The sequence below is a fragment of the Lissotriton helveticus genome, chromosome 3_2 (genome assembly GCF_964261635.1).
Source record: "Lissotriton helveticus chromosome 3_2, aLisHel1.1, whole genome shotgun sequence".
NCBI lineage: Eukaryota > Metazoa > Chordata > Amphibia > Caudata > Salamandridae > Lissotriton > Lissotriton helveticus.
Window position 1 is genome coordinate 281,363,781 of NC_136062.1, and position 17,996 is coordinate 281,381,776.

General features: G+C 41.2%; 1 protein-coding gene across 4 annotated transcripts in view; it reads left to right on the forward strand.

Moving 5' to 3' along the window:
* CHRNA5 (cholinergic receptor nicotinic alpha 5 subunit) overlaps positions 1-15,190 on the forward strand; it is a 245,973-nt gene extending 230,783 nt beyond the window's left edge. For all 4 annotated transcript variants that reach the window (XM_078685218.1, XM_078685217.1, XM_078685220.1 and 1 more), the window contains exon 6: positions 12,478-15,190. In XM_078685218.1, the coding sequence (XP_078541344.1) occupies positions 12,478-12,648 (171 nt within the window). In that variant the 3' untranslated portion in view covers positions 12,649-15,190. The remainder of the gene's footprint in view (positions 1-12,477) is intronic.
* The last annotated feature ends 2,806 nt before the right edge of the window (positions 15,191-17,996 follow it).

Below are 17,996 nucleotides of genomic sequence, written 5' to 3' on the forward strand. Positions count from 1 at the left end.
TATGCCCCCAATTATGAGCAGAATAATTTTCTCAGCTCCTTAAACATCTCATTAATGGATTGGGTAGGGTGCCCCTGGGTTCTTGGCAGAGACTTTAATTCTGTCTTAGTAGTCAGCCTCGATAGCTCCCACCCTCTGCTCCGAGGCGCTACAACCACCAAAAATGCAGATTTCCTATGAGCTTGGGTAGTGGGTTGGACAATACAAGACGCATGGCGTGCACTGCATCCCAATAGTAGAGAATACTCATATTATTCCCCCGCACCAATTACACACTAGGATATACAGAATCCTTTGTTCTTTAGCCCTGGTGTCCCAGATTGTTGAGTCTACCTACCTTGGTAAGACCCTATCTGATCATAACCCTCTTGAAATTCTTCTGGGATGGGGGAGAGTTTCCACCCCGGTTCCAACTTGGTGCCTCTGGCCGCAATCCCTCAAGGACCAGGTTTTTAGAGACACATTGGGTAAGGCCATTATTATTTATTTCTCTGTAAACGATAACTCTGCCTCCTCCCATTTGATTGAATGGGACGCATTTAAAGTAGTGATCAGTGGCACGGCAGTAGGGGCTATTATGGGGGCCCGGCAGGAAACCCACAAGAGCTTATCTGCGGTGGAGGATTCCCTTCACAGCTTGGAGACTGTAGCTATTACTAATCCCTCTCTGCAGGCGCAGCTCCAAGAAGCCAGAATTAAACATACAGAACTTCCAGAGCGACTTTGCCTCATTGACTGTAGAGCATATACGCAGCATAGTCATAAAGATGCAGATAAATCAGGGATATTATTGGCTCATCTTATACGGGAAGGTCCCTCTCCTGTCCCGATTACTGCGATTTTACTCCCGGATGGCACTGTTGTCTCCATTCAAGCAGACATCAACATGGCATTCCGTACATACTACAGTAACCTGTATAGCGCCCCAGTGGCTGTTTCCCCTGATCGCCTAGCGGTCTTCTTTGAGGACCTCACATTCCCTACGTTAACTGCAGACGAGCAATCAGATTTGGAACCCCCTATTACTCAATTTGATATTAAGGCAGCCATCAAGGACCTCCCTAGAAACAAAACTCCTGGTCTGGATGGGTTGCCTGCAGAGTTCAACGCGACATATATAGCACAACTCGCCCCACGCCTTGAGTGCCTATACCAAATGGCACTTGAAAAACACACTCTTCCCTTGATGACTATGCAGGCACTGGTTACCTCAATCCCCAAGCCACATAGAGACACACCTGATATCTCAGGGTATCGCCCCCTCACGTTGCTTTCCACCGAGTACAAAATACTCAGCAAAGTCCTGGCCATGCGTCTCCTTCCCTACCTTCCAAAACTTATCCATGCTGACCAATGCGGTTTTATACCAGGTCGTAATTCATCATTAAATATCAGACGACTCCACTATATAATGGAAGCTGCAGCAGACCTTCCTCGCACATTCGAGTGCATTTCTCTTGATACGCGCCAATCATTTGATACTCTAGATTGGACCTATATGGTGTCTGCCATAACAAAGTTTGGTATCCCCAAAGGTTATCTGCGATGGGTTAAATTATTGTGTTCTGCTCCCACAACACGTGCCAAGACTGGCTCTCATATTTCTTCGGCATATCCTATAACCAGGGGGACACGGCAGGGATGTCCCTTGTCGCTGTTGCTGTTTGTGGTCGCATTAGAACCCCTTTTGATCAAACTTTGCAGTGAGGCCATGGACCGGGGAATTGTACTCCATAATAACACACACTTAGTGTCCGCATATGCGGATGACATTATTTTATACCTGAATGATCTTACATCCAACTTGGAACCTGTCCCGGCCATATTTCAACACTTTGAACAAATATCGGGACTGGCTATTAATGAAACCAAATCCTATGCTTTCTACATGCGATATCGGGCTACCCCAGAGGCTGTGCAGTTGGGTACCTTATTGTTGACTACCACCTCAGACACCTTTAAGTATCTATACAAGTATATAGATCCTCCCAGGATCTTATAGAAGGTAATTTGTTGAAGGCTATTACAACCCTCCGAAACCAGGTCTCCTATTGGACCTCGCTACCCCTGTCAGTGATGGGTAGGATCTCCATTTCTAAAATGGTGATGCTTCCTCGTCTTCTCTATTTCTTCACTAACCTGCCGGTCATTATCCCATCCCAAATTGTTCGTACACTAGACACGCTCCTGTTATAACTCATATGGGGTAAAGGGCGTAGGAGGGTCAGCCTGGCCAAATTACAGCTACGTCCTGAGGTGGGAGGACTTGGAGCCCCGGATTTCTGAGCTTATTGCATGGCCAGCCAACTGCAGTGGTTATCCTACTGGCTGGCGGGACGTCACATTCAGGAAATTGGCTAGACGTCCCAACTTCTTGACCAGGGTCTCGTTCATAGTTTACTCTTACCACGGATAGTGGTTCCGCCTTCAGCCCCACCCCTTGCTTAAAACTGCGTTATTGTACTGGAAGAGGGCACTCCAATACACCAAAAGGGCCCCCGTACTCCCCCAACATTCCCTTACTGGGGATACCTACTAATACTGGTTTAATCTAGAGGAGGGCTTTCTCCGTGTGAGAGGAGGAAGGTGTGTCGACCGTTGGAGCATTCTTTACCGAGGGCGCGCTAGCAGATCACGATAACTTTGTCCGCACTCAGGGGGTCCCACCGACACTTTTTTTATTAGACACAGCTATTTTGCACTGCATCAAACGCTGGTGGTCCCCTGACAGTATTGAAACCTCCTAAGCATGAACTAATATAGGCTACCCATCTCATGGGAAGGGGACGTCACCTCACCTGCTGGCTAAATAGTGGTGTTCGAGCTCACTCAGGGATTCCATTACTGCCACTCCGTGCTAAATGGTCGTTGGAGCTGGAAAGGGAATTGTCGGCAAGGACTGGTCCAGTGTTTTAGAATTCCTTAAGAAAGTGTCCCGCAATGCTAAATTTAAATACATACAGTACATGATAGTCCACAGGGCATACTTCACACCACATCGCCTTAATTGTATGTTTCCTAACGCACAACTCACATGCCGTAGGTGTCAGCAAGAAGATGCAGACCTCATCCATATGCTGTGGGGGTGCCCGCATTTACGCATGTTCTGGCAAACTGTGGTATACAGGGTGCGCAGGAGGTCACTGGAACGACTGTCTGGGCTTTGGCGGAAAGCTGCCTGCTGGGTTTGCATAAACGGCCTAAGGAGCGTAAGGTCCAATTTAGATTTGCTGACTTGGCTGTGCTTATAGCAAAGCGAGCCGTCACTATGCAGTGGAAATCTGCTTCCCCCCTACACCTCTTTTATGGCCGACAGAAATGGTCCGCTGGGGCACTGCGGAGAGTATGATTATTAGACAGGAAAAATTTGGAGGGCTACATAAGGTCCCTATCTCTCTAGATTGGGACCATATGCTTGAAACATTCAAAGTCATTGATAATACTGACCCCTCCAACATCACAGAGCGGCCCTGGCCCCACCCCACATCCCGCATCCCCAAGAGCAGAACTGCTTGCTTTCTGATAGTGCCTTTCCCCCCCTTGTCTCTCGGAAGATCTAGAGATCTATACATATGCCTGCTGTGAAATGATCTGCTATTTCACATGTAGATACAAGCTTTATTCACATTACGCTGTAAGTTAGTGGACCAGGAACTGGGAAAGGGGTGGGGGGTAATTTTTTGTATTTGTATTAAAGTTTATAACGTTTAGTTTGCACGATATTCATGGGCCTGCTTGGACTCTGATACCTCGCTATTTTATTAGCATATATACCTCTGGGTTTTTTTCTACTTCTTAGTGTGTCACTGTCAGGATATTGACATGCCTGTACTAAAAGCATAAACGTGGTTGGCACTTCTTGCAGCAGGAATGGTTGGCAAAACATCGAGAACAAACAACACGCATGCGCGGAGGTTAGCGCATGCGTGAAACAAGTATAAAGTCCATCCTCACTGTTTAGAGAACGCTTCGCGTTCCTTCTGGTTTTGGAGTTTCAGCATTGCTTCCGGATCACGGTGGTGGCGTTTGCGGGTCTCGTCGGGTACTTCTATCGGCGATTCCAGTCCCTCGCAGGTCTTGTTCTTCTGGCTTATTCAGGTATTCCTGCCCTGGATTCTTGGTGCAGCTTTACGTTCTTTGTGTGAGGCTAAAGCAGTTTGCCTTTGGTTCTGTTTATTTTCTTCGTGACCTGATTATTGGATCTAGTGTCTGGCGATTGTTTATTATTAAGCAGGATCGTTTCTAGATAAGAGCGATTTGCTCTTATTATTTCATGGGCTCAGTGTATATTGAAGACCCAAGATTTCTTATACGTCCCTGAATACCCCCACACAGGTAATATAAGGCTGTATACATATACATATAGAGAAACCTGGCTAGTGTGGTTTAACAACAGTGATTCATTTTGCATATTGTTTTGTAGGGTGTACACAGCTTCATTGCCCTCTATTTTCTCTTGTGGAGATAACAGGAGAATATTGACAACATTAAACATTCCCTCACTCAGGTAACCACAGGTCCCTACAGCTCTAATAACCCTCACATAGAGTATTCACCAGGGTTAATATTATATACTTACCTTACAGGGTGTTCCTAGCATTCTTTTCCCTATTTACCTCTATTCTGTGGAGTGAACAGGACATTGGTGATATCCAAGAATATACGTATATCCAGCATAACAAACAGGTAGTCTCATGCACCATTCTCCCTCATATAATCCTAACAGACCTGTAAGGATTGGTATGAACCTCTACTCTTTGTCTTTTAGGAAAAGGTTAACAGAAGCCTCCCTGTCCCCTGAGCTGACTACCTTACCTACTGTGTACGAAGACCCTGTGTTTCCCCGCCTTACCTTGTTTTGTTTCCCTGCTTTCCCCACACGGGCATCACTTCTCGTTACCAGTATATATATATATCTTGGTGCAGAGTGAACCGGTGAGGGGGAGTTGTGGACTGTGCTTCAAATCCATGGTGCTTCCGAGGCAACTTCATTTACCAGCTTGACAGATATGTATTCTTGGATATGACTGTCTACATTATCATTTACATTTTAGAATTAATGTATGCACTCATGTTTTATATCTTTTCATTCTTAGCCCCCAATTGTTATGGAGATGCACTGCATTTATTATGCTATTTGAAAACTCAATAAAATTGTGTTTAATAAAAAATAAAACAAATTCAGTATTTAGAAGTCCCCTTTTGACCAGGAATGCAGATTCAACTACTGGGAACCAAAGGAATGACAAAGAAGAGTGAAAATGTGAGCCCAGAGGTCCTGCATCGAAATTGGTGCCAAACTCTGCCTGGCTGCTTGCACCGCGACAATCACGAAGACCGTCTCATCCAAAAGGTCAACAGCCTCCCCAACTCCTTGCAGGACAGTTCAAACCTTCAACAACCAAACAGCATATCCCTTGGGGTGGTGGAGACATCTGACCGCACTTGCCCTATACTCCGACTTGTTGACCACCAACTGCAGAGAGGCAGCATCCCGCCAGGAAGAAGACTTTGTTCCTTCAGGAGGTCATACCCGTCTCCCTGAAGAGTTTGGAGACGCCAGGCCAAAGAGGAGCCGCCCAGCACCATTACCCTGGGTACCGGAGCATTTGCCGCTACTAAGGCTTATTGTGTGTTCAGTCCGGACTCCACCAACACCAAAGCAGACCTGCCAACAAGGGACTTCAGGATCACTGAGACCAGCACTGAGAGTGTCCCTGCTCTCCTGTTTTCTTTCCCTATCCTGGTTGCCAAAGCCAAGTGAGAGCCTCTAACTTCAGTAATCCGCCATCCAAAACACTTCTACACCCGAGCACCCCAGCCTGGACTCACGGAAACGAACTTACAGCCAGATTCATGAAATAAAAATCGGCTCGCAAAGGGCCAGATTCTGAGAATTTGCGAGCGCTATTTTTGCATTTGGGTTTCATCATCCCAAATACAAAAATCGCACTATTAGAAATCGCTAAATTGCGAATAATTGCATTTAAGGAATCTCAATTTGAGATTCCTTAAATGCAATTCATGAACCATTTTTAAATTGAGAATTCGCAATCTGGGGCCGCTATTTACCGCGAAGTCTAACTACGTGGTAAATAGCGCAAACTTAGAAAAATGCACTTTAGTGCATTTTTCTAAGTTGTATGTTACACACACATGTCCTTTGGACATGTGTGTGCGCAACACCAGTGTACATTAGCATTTCAGGGGTGCTACAGGGTGTCCTTTGGACACCCTGGCACCCTTGAAATCGCTTCCTTATTTGCAATTCGCTAATTGCTAATCGCAATTAGCGAATCGCAAATAAGGAAGCAGTAGAAATCGCAAAAAATATTGCGATTTCTACATGAATCCCGTTTTGCGAGTCTTTAATAGCGATTCCTTAAAAATCGCTATCAAGGACTCGCAAAACATGAGCATGATGAATCTGGGGGTTAGTCCCTTTGCACATAAGACCCTCAAGAGCTGACCCCTACTTTCAGCCTTTTGTTTTCAGGAATCTTTGCCACTGACTTTACCGCGAAGCTCTTGCAGCTACCAAGGCGACAAGCCCCTCTGCACCTGGACTCACCATAGCAGGTAATCCCAAACTGCTGGTGGTTTCTTGGACTTTGGCCCCTAAGCTCCTTAAGTTCCTAAAGGTATTCTTCAAAACCATTTGCAAGTGCATCTATGCAGTGTATGTTTCTCCCATAGGATTACATTACCGCACTTGAGTCTCATACCTCAAAACCGTTATTCAAGCATTTTTGTGATCAGTGTAAATTCCTAACTCTGAAAGTACGAACCTAATATCGATAAACTTGGTGTCTAAAATCATAAAAAGCATGTGTTATTCTTCTAAATTGGTCTTGGATTTTCTTCTTGAGTATGTGTCACATTTATTGACTGTGTGTTCAATGAATGCCTAACACTACCGTCTGATAAGCCAAAGCTGCCCATCCACACTACCACAAAAAGAGCACTTGAGATTATTAATTTAAGCCCTATAAATCGATAAGGATCGTCTGTACTGTGTACCCTTACATTGGCACTCCCTCATAAAAAGACAGCTTCCTACAAGGATCAACAAAGTTTACAAGGGCAGAAATCCCTCAATGGCTTGTTGGGACATGCCCACCAAGTCGTGGGAGGTGGTAGGTGGTTACAGTGGATATTGTTGAGCAGTTACATAGCAGATGATTATGCAATTATCTATTGGTTTTGGTGGATCCATTTTCCAGCTGGGCTGAAAAAGGTGTGACTTGTATTGAGCCTAAAGGTTCTCGCGGATTTCCTTAGTGAGATTTTCAATTGAGAAGGTTTGTCCAATATGATTCTAAATAATAATGGATCGCAGTTTGTCTCAGTGGAGATGAAAGTTTTTTTGCTTCAGAAGGGGATTAAGCACAGAAAATGTTTTCTCTGTATCACCCAGAGGGAAATGGCACAGTGGAAAGGATTAATAGAGCTGTAAAGAAATGTGTCCATTTCTAAAGGTTCACTGCAAACATTTTGACTTCTCCTTCTATTTTTCTAACCTTTTTGTTGGCTTTAGGACTCTGGGCACTTTACCACTGCTGACCAGTGCATCAGTGCATGGGGTCTCTCCTCTAAACATGGTATAATCGGTTTACACTGGTTTAGCATATTTGATTTACTTGTTAGTCCTTTGTAAAGTGTTACACCATATATATATATGCAGGGCCAATGCTACTTGTGGGCCTGCAGCACTGATTTTGCCACCCACAGAAGTAGCCTTTCGAACCTGTCTCAGGCCTGCCACTGCAGGGCCTTGGTGTGCCGTTTACTGCCACTTCGAACTGGCATTTAATATTAGTTGCCAAGCCTGAAACTCCCATTTTATTACATATAAGTCACCCCTAAAGTAGACCCTAGGTAGCCCTAAGAGCAAGGTGCTATGTAAGTGAAAGGTAGGATATGTAATAGTATGTTTTGCATATCCTAGTAGTGACAAACAACCTATTTCGTTGTTCACTACTGTGAAGCCTATTCCTGTCATAGCTTAGCATTAAGAATTCCTTTATGCACTTTAAGCTGTAATTCATTATCAGAGACGAGTAGCTTTTTCATGTTTCATATGTTTGGGACGGGAAGGACAAATCCTCCTCATTCCTGGTGAAGGAGGATTTAACATTATTGTTTTTAGAAATGCCACTTATAGAAAGTGGGCATTTCTCTGTGCTTATAACTCTTTCTGCCTTACAGCCTATTCCCATTACACTTCTGGATTGGGTGACAGCTACCCTTTGTGTATTTCCTCTAGACAGCCACAACACAGGAAGGATAGGTGTGTCTGAGTACCCATCTACATACAACTGTATTCTGATAGCCCTGCCTGGGCAGGATTGAAGGGAGGGGCTAACACTTCACTTGAATAGTGTCCTGTCCCCACACAAAGGACTGATTACCCCCCACAGATAGATTGGCAGACAGGACTGGGTTGAAAGCGATTCTTTTGTACTTCAGAGAGCTGCTTTGAAGTCACCCACCCCCATCAAAGGCACTTTTGGGTATACGTCCTGGGTCTCTGAGCCCCTAAAATCAGACACTTCTGGATCTTGAACAGAACCTCTGTCATAAAGACTGTTGTGCTGCTTAACGGACTCAACTGGACTGCTTTTATGGAAGGACTGCTTTTCTGCTTGTTGTCCTGCAATCTACTGCTCCCTGATTCTGCTGAAGGAGAGCTGGACTCTGCCTTCCCTCCCAGTGATCTCCAAGGGCTTAGTGGTCTCAGGGCCAAAAAAACTTTAATCTCCACCCTATGCCTCTGCTGGACTCTGCAGTCTGTGACTCTCACAGCCCAGTTCGACCCAGGATAGCACAAGGCCCCCTTACAGGCAGTAGGAGCTTTACAGAGGTCTAGCACTCCTCCTTCTGACCTTCAACTACAACCTACATGGATCAGCACCTGTACCGGTCAAAATGCCTATGTCCCTAAAAAGCTGCCGCAAGCACGAGGAAAGCCCTTCCAGCGCGGCTCACTCAGCATTGCCCTGGTGACAGGAGCTCACCCAGTGATGATGCGTCAGCTTGGCCTGCCTATGTCAGCAGAACCAACGCTACACACTGATGTCGGCAGCTCAAGGTGAGGGGCCTGATCGAGGGGGATTGCTGCATCTTTGCTTTTCTCTTGCATCGGACAGCTGAGTCTGTCTCGAGGGCAGGCCAGCACGGACCATCACCGCACCTCCTTCCAGTCGGGGAGTCTCAGTGATGGGGCCCGACCCATGAGGCTGCCACCCCTCTGCTATTGAGAAAAATACTGTGTGCGAGAATGGGACCCACGAGATCACGGTAGCTGACCTGCACTCTCTCAGGCAGTTGAAAATACCCAATTGCACTGGTCCTGAGGGACTGATGGAACTTTTTTTGTCTTAGTGCCACTTTGAGCACTGTTTTGGCCAAAATATTGCAAGGAAGTAATAACAAACATTACCAATTTGAATTTGGGTCATTTCTCCGCAGTTAACATGACCACCAGTTACTGGTTGAACATGAGTGCTGCTGTGTTTATACAAAATTGGGGATCAAAGCATAGATACCCGCACCTGTCTTGCCGTCCCTATTTTGTAACCAGAAAAAGGGTGCAAAAAGGGCTTGAGACACAATCCCCTAGGTCCCAACATGGAGAGACCAGATGTGACCCACCTGGGCTCCCCAAAACCATACAACAAAAAGACAGCCCAGCACACTTATAAATATTAGACGTGTAAAATGCACAGTAAAGTAGACTTATGAAAAAACTGTTTTCCCGATGTTGTCTTGTAATATTCAACTTCATCCTTTATTCATTTTTCTTTTAAAAAGCCTTTGTTTTGCAACGCGGTACATATTGTTTTTCCACTCAACGATAGGCAAAGTAACTTTTGAATTGTTCAGAGGGAGGAAAGCTAACACTGTTTTCTCCTGGGTGGTTGCATTGGGAAACAACAGTGTACAATGGGAGCCGTTGGAGTATGGTGTTGCAAAGAAATTGAGATGTGTGGTAAATCGCAAACTGCTGTGAAGAAGGGTGTTGCTCAGTTCAGTTTAAGTGTTGGACATTTAGTTATGATTAAGAAGCCTGGGAAGTCAAGATACATGTCCACGTGTTTGGGTCGTCAAAGAATTATAAGATTGTTTCGTAATGCCATCAAGGTGAAAGATGGGAGAGTCAGGATTCTGAACAAGAGTGGTGGCCTACAAGGGAAAGTTTTCAAGTTCTCTGTTATGAATTCTGGTATTTATTGCATTATGCTGTATTTCGTACAGTTTGTAAATACTGTCTTTTGACATTTCTGTTCATGTGTTTTCAAGTGTAGTTTTTTTTGTTGTTTGTAAAGAATGTTGGGGTCCTATTTTAGAATATACTAGCCAGAATGTTGGGGCAAACAATGTTGGTGCAGTCCAGGTTAGTAATGATCTTACTATTTTCCATTATGGTTGTTGATGCTGAAAGCTATATGATCTGTGGATGGGGTGCTCTTTAATGAAGGACCTGTTTAACTGCATCTGAAATTTCTACTTTTCTGCTGTCAGTATCTAATCAAAACATGTATAGCCCTGATAGAGTGTGACCTACTGAGGGCGTCTGATTACTAACATATGTTATTTGAAGCAGGGCAAAGTATATTAAACCAGCGGTCACAAAATTAGGCATAATGGTTGTGAACAGAAATTTCCCTGGAAACTACCATACATGCTAGTAGTATGAGACATTCTTCTGGCAGAACTACTAAATTTCACTTGAAGCACTATCTTAATGTTTTTGATTTTTGTATTACACTTGCAAAGGTGAAAACTGGCCAAAAAAACAAACTGTCTAAGATATTGACCACAACAAGCAGATAGAGTACATAGGTTTCCGACATGCCCACTATTCAGATCTAATGGGAAGGTACTACTTAATAAAATTTTACTAGCTGGAGTTGTATCATTAAATTATGATCCTGTTTTGATCCATAATAAAATCTATGATCAATTTGCCTTCTTAGCCACACTGATTAAGTGGCAAAATAGTGCACATATTTGGAAAAGTAATGTGCACGTAAAGATCACGCTTCGGACCCAGGAGATCTAAGATAGTTTTGATTGTGAAAAACAGTTGAACCTAGATAAGCCTATAAAAAGACACAGTTATGTATGGGTTCACTTAGAGATACATAATTGAAGAAACTATCAATATTTTGCGATTATTTAGCACGATGGCAGAAGCAAATATTGTTCTGGAAATTATGTATCTTATGTGGAAACTTGTCGTTAAAATGTGTAATTGTTGGTGTCATTAGGTATTTCAGCATTATTCTTCCTAGCAATCATTTGCAATGCATTTGCAAAACTTATTTGCATTTCCAGACTTACTACTAAATGGACCCTGTACAGGTGATGCAATAAGTGTCATATAAAGCATGGAGCACCACCATTGTTGCAATCCGTTAACAGTAGTGGAGTATTGTGAATTAGACAACAGTCAGAAAGTTCTGCAGATCATTGGAATAAGTATCAGGCTCTAAGAAGTAAAATCTTGAAACCTTCATTATCAAAGAACCAAATGATACTAAGGTATAGATGCATCAAAGGAAAAACCGGTCGCAAAGGGGCAGATTCTCAGAATCTGCCCCTTTGCGACCAGTATTTTTGCATTTGGGATGCATCATCCCAAATGCAAAAATCGCAATTTAAGAAATTGCGATTACTTAAATTGCGATTGCATTTAAGGAATCTCAAATTGAGATTCCTTAAATGCAATGCATCAAAGGGGGAGCAAATTACCATGAAGTTGAACTTCATGGTAATTTGCAAAAACTTTGAAAAATGCACTAAAGTGCATTTTCAAAGTTCCATTTTACACACACACATGCCCTTGAGGTGTGTGTGTGCAAGATGTTCTCATATGCAGATTTCAGGGGTGCAACAGGGTGTCCTTTTGACACCCTGGCACCCTTGAAATTGATTCTCAATTTGCGATTCTCTAATTGAGAATCGCAAATTGAGAATGTCTTCCCATTCATTCCTATGGGCCTCTAGGCCGATAGGAATGAATGGGGAGGTATTCCTTAATTGCGACTCGCAATTTGCGAGTCGCAATTAAGGAATGTTTAGAAATCGCTGTTTTTTTGTGATTTCTACATGCATAGCCTTTTGCTATTCCTTATTAGTGAATCCTTATTTTTCGCTAATAAGGAATCGCAAATGGCATTGTTGATGCATCTATACCTTTCTTGTTTCTTAGTGTTCCAACAAATTGGTGGTTCCTGTCACTTTTGCAATTGTTTACCTTGTAGTTCTGCTAAACTGAAGAATGGGTTCTGCTATCATGTTGGAAAACACAGGTAATATATGGATGCCACAAACGATATGGTGCTGCAGTATTGCATAACTGGCAAGAAGGCACTTAGTGAATGTTTTAATGCTGCCATAATGTAATATATTGAGCATGTAACTAGAGAGCTAACACCAGAAGACTTTTCAAAATATCTCTTTGTTTTACAGGTTGTGGAAGATTGGAAATTTGTGGCTCAAGTTTTGGACCGGGTGTTCCTGTGGGCATTTTTGCTTGTATCAATAATTGGATCTTTCTTTCTCTTCATTCCTGTGATATATAAATGGGCAAACATCATTGTGCCTTTACACATGGGAAACACTTTAGGAGATAGACCATAGAACCGTACCAACTTGTAAAATCTCTGTGTAGACCATGATGGTATTATCTTGTTATGGGAATTCGAATCATAGCATGTTTTGTAGTTTACTCTGTATGATCACGATTACTGTTGGAAATACGTGTAATAAATCAATGTTTCTATTCAGAGTTGAACTGGATATTACATATAGGTGTGTTCTCTTAAAGTTCCTTTAAGAGAATGTTAGAGCTTGAAATCTTCTCTTCAGATTTGCACCCACACAAAGCTACAACCCTGGTCACCGCCACCTAGAATATTGGGAAGTATTGTATATGCCATTGTGCCTATTCACAATGCCCATCAGCCTTTCTTCCATAAGTGCCATTTTTATTTATTTCTCGTGTTACTGTGCGTCAATCCATATACCCCATATCCCTGGAACACCAGTAAGCTAATTTTCTATTCAGTCAGTGGTGGTCAGGCATCTGGGTTGTTAATGCAATTTCCATATAAATGAAAGCAAGTGTAGGAAGTGAGAATGGTGCTTAGAGAGAGTTAGCCACAGACACAGTTATGAAAAAATATGTCCAAATGGTCTATTTTTCTGCACAATATTCAAAAGAAAGGGGCTGTAAACTCATAGGTTTTGCAGGCTGTTTGGAACAGTTACTCATGAATAAAATACTTCAGGGTTTGATTCAGATTGAGACTACAGTAGTGTTCGGGTAGTCTATTGCCAACTCTTAAGAATACAGCAAACTACATATCGATAGTTGACTTCGATGTAACCACTGTAGAGCTTAACACTATGGAAACTGCCTAAACATCATTAGAAGTAAGTAAATATAGTATTTCATTTCATTTGAGGTGCTACTTAATTAGAATGTAAGCGATCATTTAATATTAATTATTCAACTAAAAAGGGTTCTAGTTAAATATATTACATTAATTTAAGTTAGTTAATATTATGTTTATGGTAAATTACAAAATTAAAAGTAGTATATAAAAACATCAATATTAATTAATTGTTGAGTCAAGATTAGACGTAGGTAAGGAGAATTTTTAATTAAATGAATTTGAAATATAGAGAATTGGAGCATTAGGTTTACGTTAAGGGTAATTATTTAATTAGATGTAACTTAATTTAAATGAATTAAAAGTTAGAGTGAATATTAGCTCAAGGTTAAGGAGAATTATTTAATTTCTCTCATTTTAAATTAATAAACAGTAAGGGATAGGTGAGAATTAATTGCTCATTGTAGTTAAAGTTGGCTTATACTAATTTGTGGTGAGCGATTAGTATTAGAGTTTGATTACAAATATGTGTAGCATATTTTACATCAATAAAGGGGTAATTATAGTGTTAGGGTTAGATTAAGGATAGCTATTGAAATTATTAGAATTCCATTTAAGTTATTTTGTAATTAGTGTTAGTGTTAGAATGTGGTCAACCATAATTGTTTAATTTCAAATAATTTACCTTAAGTTACTTGAAATTCATTTAAGGCTACAATTACTGCTACAATTAGGTTAACTACAGAAGTCATTACAATTAAAATATAGTAATTTCACTTTCATTTAAATGTAGTTGTAGGGTCTGATTAATGGGGGTCAAAGTGGTGGTACCTCTATGAAATGGAACTGAAGGTAACAACATACAATCCAAAAAAACATTTTGAAAAAGAACAATTTCTCAAAGAAAGGTACTATAAGCATACTCAACATAGTTTTGCTATCCTGTGTGATATGGTCACATACATTTTTAAAAGATAAGAAGCATCTCTCTCGAATGTTCTGTTCCACAATTGAGAATCTACATTTCAGCAAATTAAGTGAAAATGAGAAATTTCAAAGATCTCATCATCTCTTAGCATGCACAAGAGGTATCCATCATGTTATACAAATGTAAACGGTCTAGCCCAGACAGTAGAGCTAGCTTGAGATAGCAAAAATGCAGAGTTATAAGTAGGTCATAATAGGATATCAACATTCAGAGTGAAAACCCTCCAGATGAGTCTTAAAATATTCATCACAGCAGAAAGAAATTCTACAATTAAAAAATTACCTCCTAACTTAAGCTGTTACCCTAATTTAGCATTTTCCATAATGGTCTATCTCTACCAAACTTCAATCTTTCCATTTTGAATAATACACTAAAGTGTTCTCAAACTTCATATAGTTACTTTCTAAATGTATGCTATTTTTGCTCCAAAATGTTACTTTGTCAGTTTTCAATGAATACATTAATTGTGCGCACAATTATAATGATTCTTTCATGTTGAGTAAATCCATGCCAGCCAATTGCATCATGTTCACAGTTATACTCATCACATACCAGTCATTGTCATAGTGTGCTACAGTGCCCCATGATATGGCTGCTTCAACTATGCTTCAACCCCATGTTAACAATCCACAATGTTTATATTGCACCATTGTTATTTCAAAGAAGGTATTAGTGCATCATTCCTTTTATTTCAGTTATTCTCCTTGGATAACAGTGCCTTTTACTTTTGGCCTCTTAAATCTATTATGAAGAATGTTTTTGATGTAACTCTAATTAATAAAAATCTAATTACAAGCTTCTTTATCTTCTCTGTGCAGTGTTTTTTAAATGTGTAAGTAAGTGTGATACAGTTGACAAGGTGAAACAAAACAATCAATTGCTTTTCTTTACTACCCCTTTAGGGTTTTCTTGATGAAGGGGCTTTTAATCATGCCAAATGGTCAGTAAATATAATAATTAGGAATTAAAATGTGCAATGGGGGATTATCACCTCACTGGTTAGCTGACCGATAGAGTTCTGCAATTGCCATCCTTCAGGAATGGAGCTTAGTTTCTGGACAATACTAATACAATCGGAATTCATTATCGGTGAGTGATGTTAATATTGAATCCTGTTTTCACAAAAATAATTTTTGACATAGGCATATGCTGTATTATCCTATGTTCATATCTGTATGATTGTATCTCTGGCTCTCACATCATATAAGTGTATTATCGTCCTACCTCTCTCATATCTAATCACTAGGATTTATTTCAAAGGAGTCTTTTTGTCTACAGGAAAATGTGAACACTGAGTTAGAAAGAGGTTTCAGGCAGCGCTCAAACGTTTCCTTGAGAGTATCATACATCAAGCATGTTTTTTTCATCAACATTGTTGAAAAATGCTAGTCGGATAAATAGGCAATTTCCTTAAGAGCAAGAAAAGAAAGAACAGTAGCATTGACAATATCATCCACCAGAAATTGTGTTTGTGTTAAAAATAAAACTCTGTAAAGCACAACTTGCAAACTTCAAGCGCAGTCAGCTTGCGGGAGGGTCTGGCACAGCCTGTACACAATATGTCTCTTGCAGCAACTTACCCTGCCCCATCAATTGACAGAATCCAGTGCCACTGAACTGCACACCAACCACTACTTTCCTGATGTACAGTCCTAAATGCTGCCGTGATGCAGAGGACTTTCAGCCCCCGATGCATGTCATTTCATGTGTCGCTCACCTACATATCCATTTATCAGCGTCGGTTTATGTAGCAATTATCAGTTGTCTACACATCATGTGGACCCAGTGTTTCTTGCAGGTAATTATCCGTATATACCTGGCTACCTATCTCTTACCTCAAGTTCTCTTATATTCTCTACCCTTACTGGTTGGTCCTCATTGCAGATTCGTCCACTCTTGAACATTCATACCCAGAGCTTTGCTTTTGCTCCTAATTTGGTAAGCTCTACATCTTCACATCCTAGTGGTCATAGGTGGGATCACCTAGACCCCACCTCACATTTTTGTTCTTGCTTTCTGAATTCTCTATCACTAGATCAGGTGTAGAAGCATGGGTAATTTACTCCCTTCTTTAATCTTTGCACGATAATTCTCTCTCACTTTATAAAAAAATTAATTTGTATTCGTTATTATTATCACTCTATATTTTTTGTGTGTGTATATGGAGCCCACCTTTTTATATTTATATTGTACAGCCCATATCCCTTCACAGACTCAGTGTACTTTGTTGTCTTACATGTATTTTATGTGTTTTCTTTGTACAGACACCAATGTGGCTCTTCCTGAAGAAGGCGTCCAATACGCCGAAACGCACGTAGAGAAAAATACAAAATATCTAAAAAAGAATCTAGCCACACGTGGTTCATACCACTTGAATATTGATTTTTAGTCAATTGCTTCATAGTTGTATCTTAAATGATAATTTTCATGTATATAATGTATATTGTGTGTGATGTTATTTATGTTTCATCAAGCTTGTTTATGTCAGAATTTAAAAATTTGTATGAATAAAATGAAATATATTTAACTGATCTTTGTAGTACACTGAGCCTATCTAGATATCATTTCATTATGTATAGGACTTGATTTTTGTATGGTCCCAAGTTGCCTAGGAATGGTATTTCAGTAAGGCTCACTTGATAGGCAGCATTCGGTGATCACCATAGGCTCATCACTCTGTCTTCTTCTTTCGCACATCACCCACCGCCCCCTGTTACATTTTACCCTGTGTTGTGCTCTGCTGATACTAATTACTCTCTTCTCAACTGCAAGAAGTCAACCTTTTATACCTTGTGCACATTTCTCAGTGCCCCTACTGCACATCACTGTGGCCTCTCTTCTGCACATTACCTTTTGCTGCCTGCTCCGTGTCATATTTTTCCCCAAATCGAACTAGTTGTGGAAACTCTCCAGAACTTGAACATCCCAAAAATGTCTGTGCTCAAAACACAATTCCCCATCCCCATACATAGCAAAAGAGCTAATAAAATAACAGTAAATGCCATGTTCTTCTATCCGCACTTCAGTGCGTAGCTACATTTCACCCAGCTATAGGAATGTGAATAATACAATTCCACAGTCAGGAAACGCAATCCTCACAATCCATCTTGTAGAAGGGCAGGGTAGGAATATTCCTAATGAAACCCCCTGACTTTCCTTACTGTGTATCAATAAGAAACAACAACTCTGCAAGTTACAGACCACCATTAAAGCACTCCCAAAATGTCAGCACAAAGGACTGAGCAAATACATTGAGGATGAACTGTACAAGAGTGTCCTAGTATGCCTAAGCTCCAGCAACAAGTGTAGGAAGATTAGTTTACATCTACAGAAAACCCTTACTTGTTAATTACACATCAAGGCTAGTTGGGACATTGACACTGTATCTAAAAAAAATTGTTCACACACCATCTTCCAAAGAAAGAAGACCCACTAAGTGGGTCGATTATCCATCTTTTCGCTTTGAAATGTGCATCTAAAGACAAAGGAGAGCATAGTCTCTGAAGATAAGATACTCTCTCACACGCATGAAGGATTCCGAAGATATGTGAGCCCTAACAAGAACTTTGCAGAAGCAGTCATGAACCCGCATGTGGCTGCAAGGA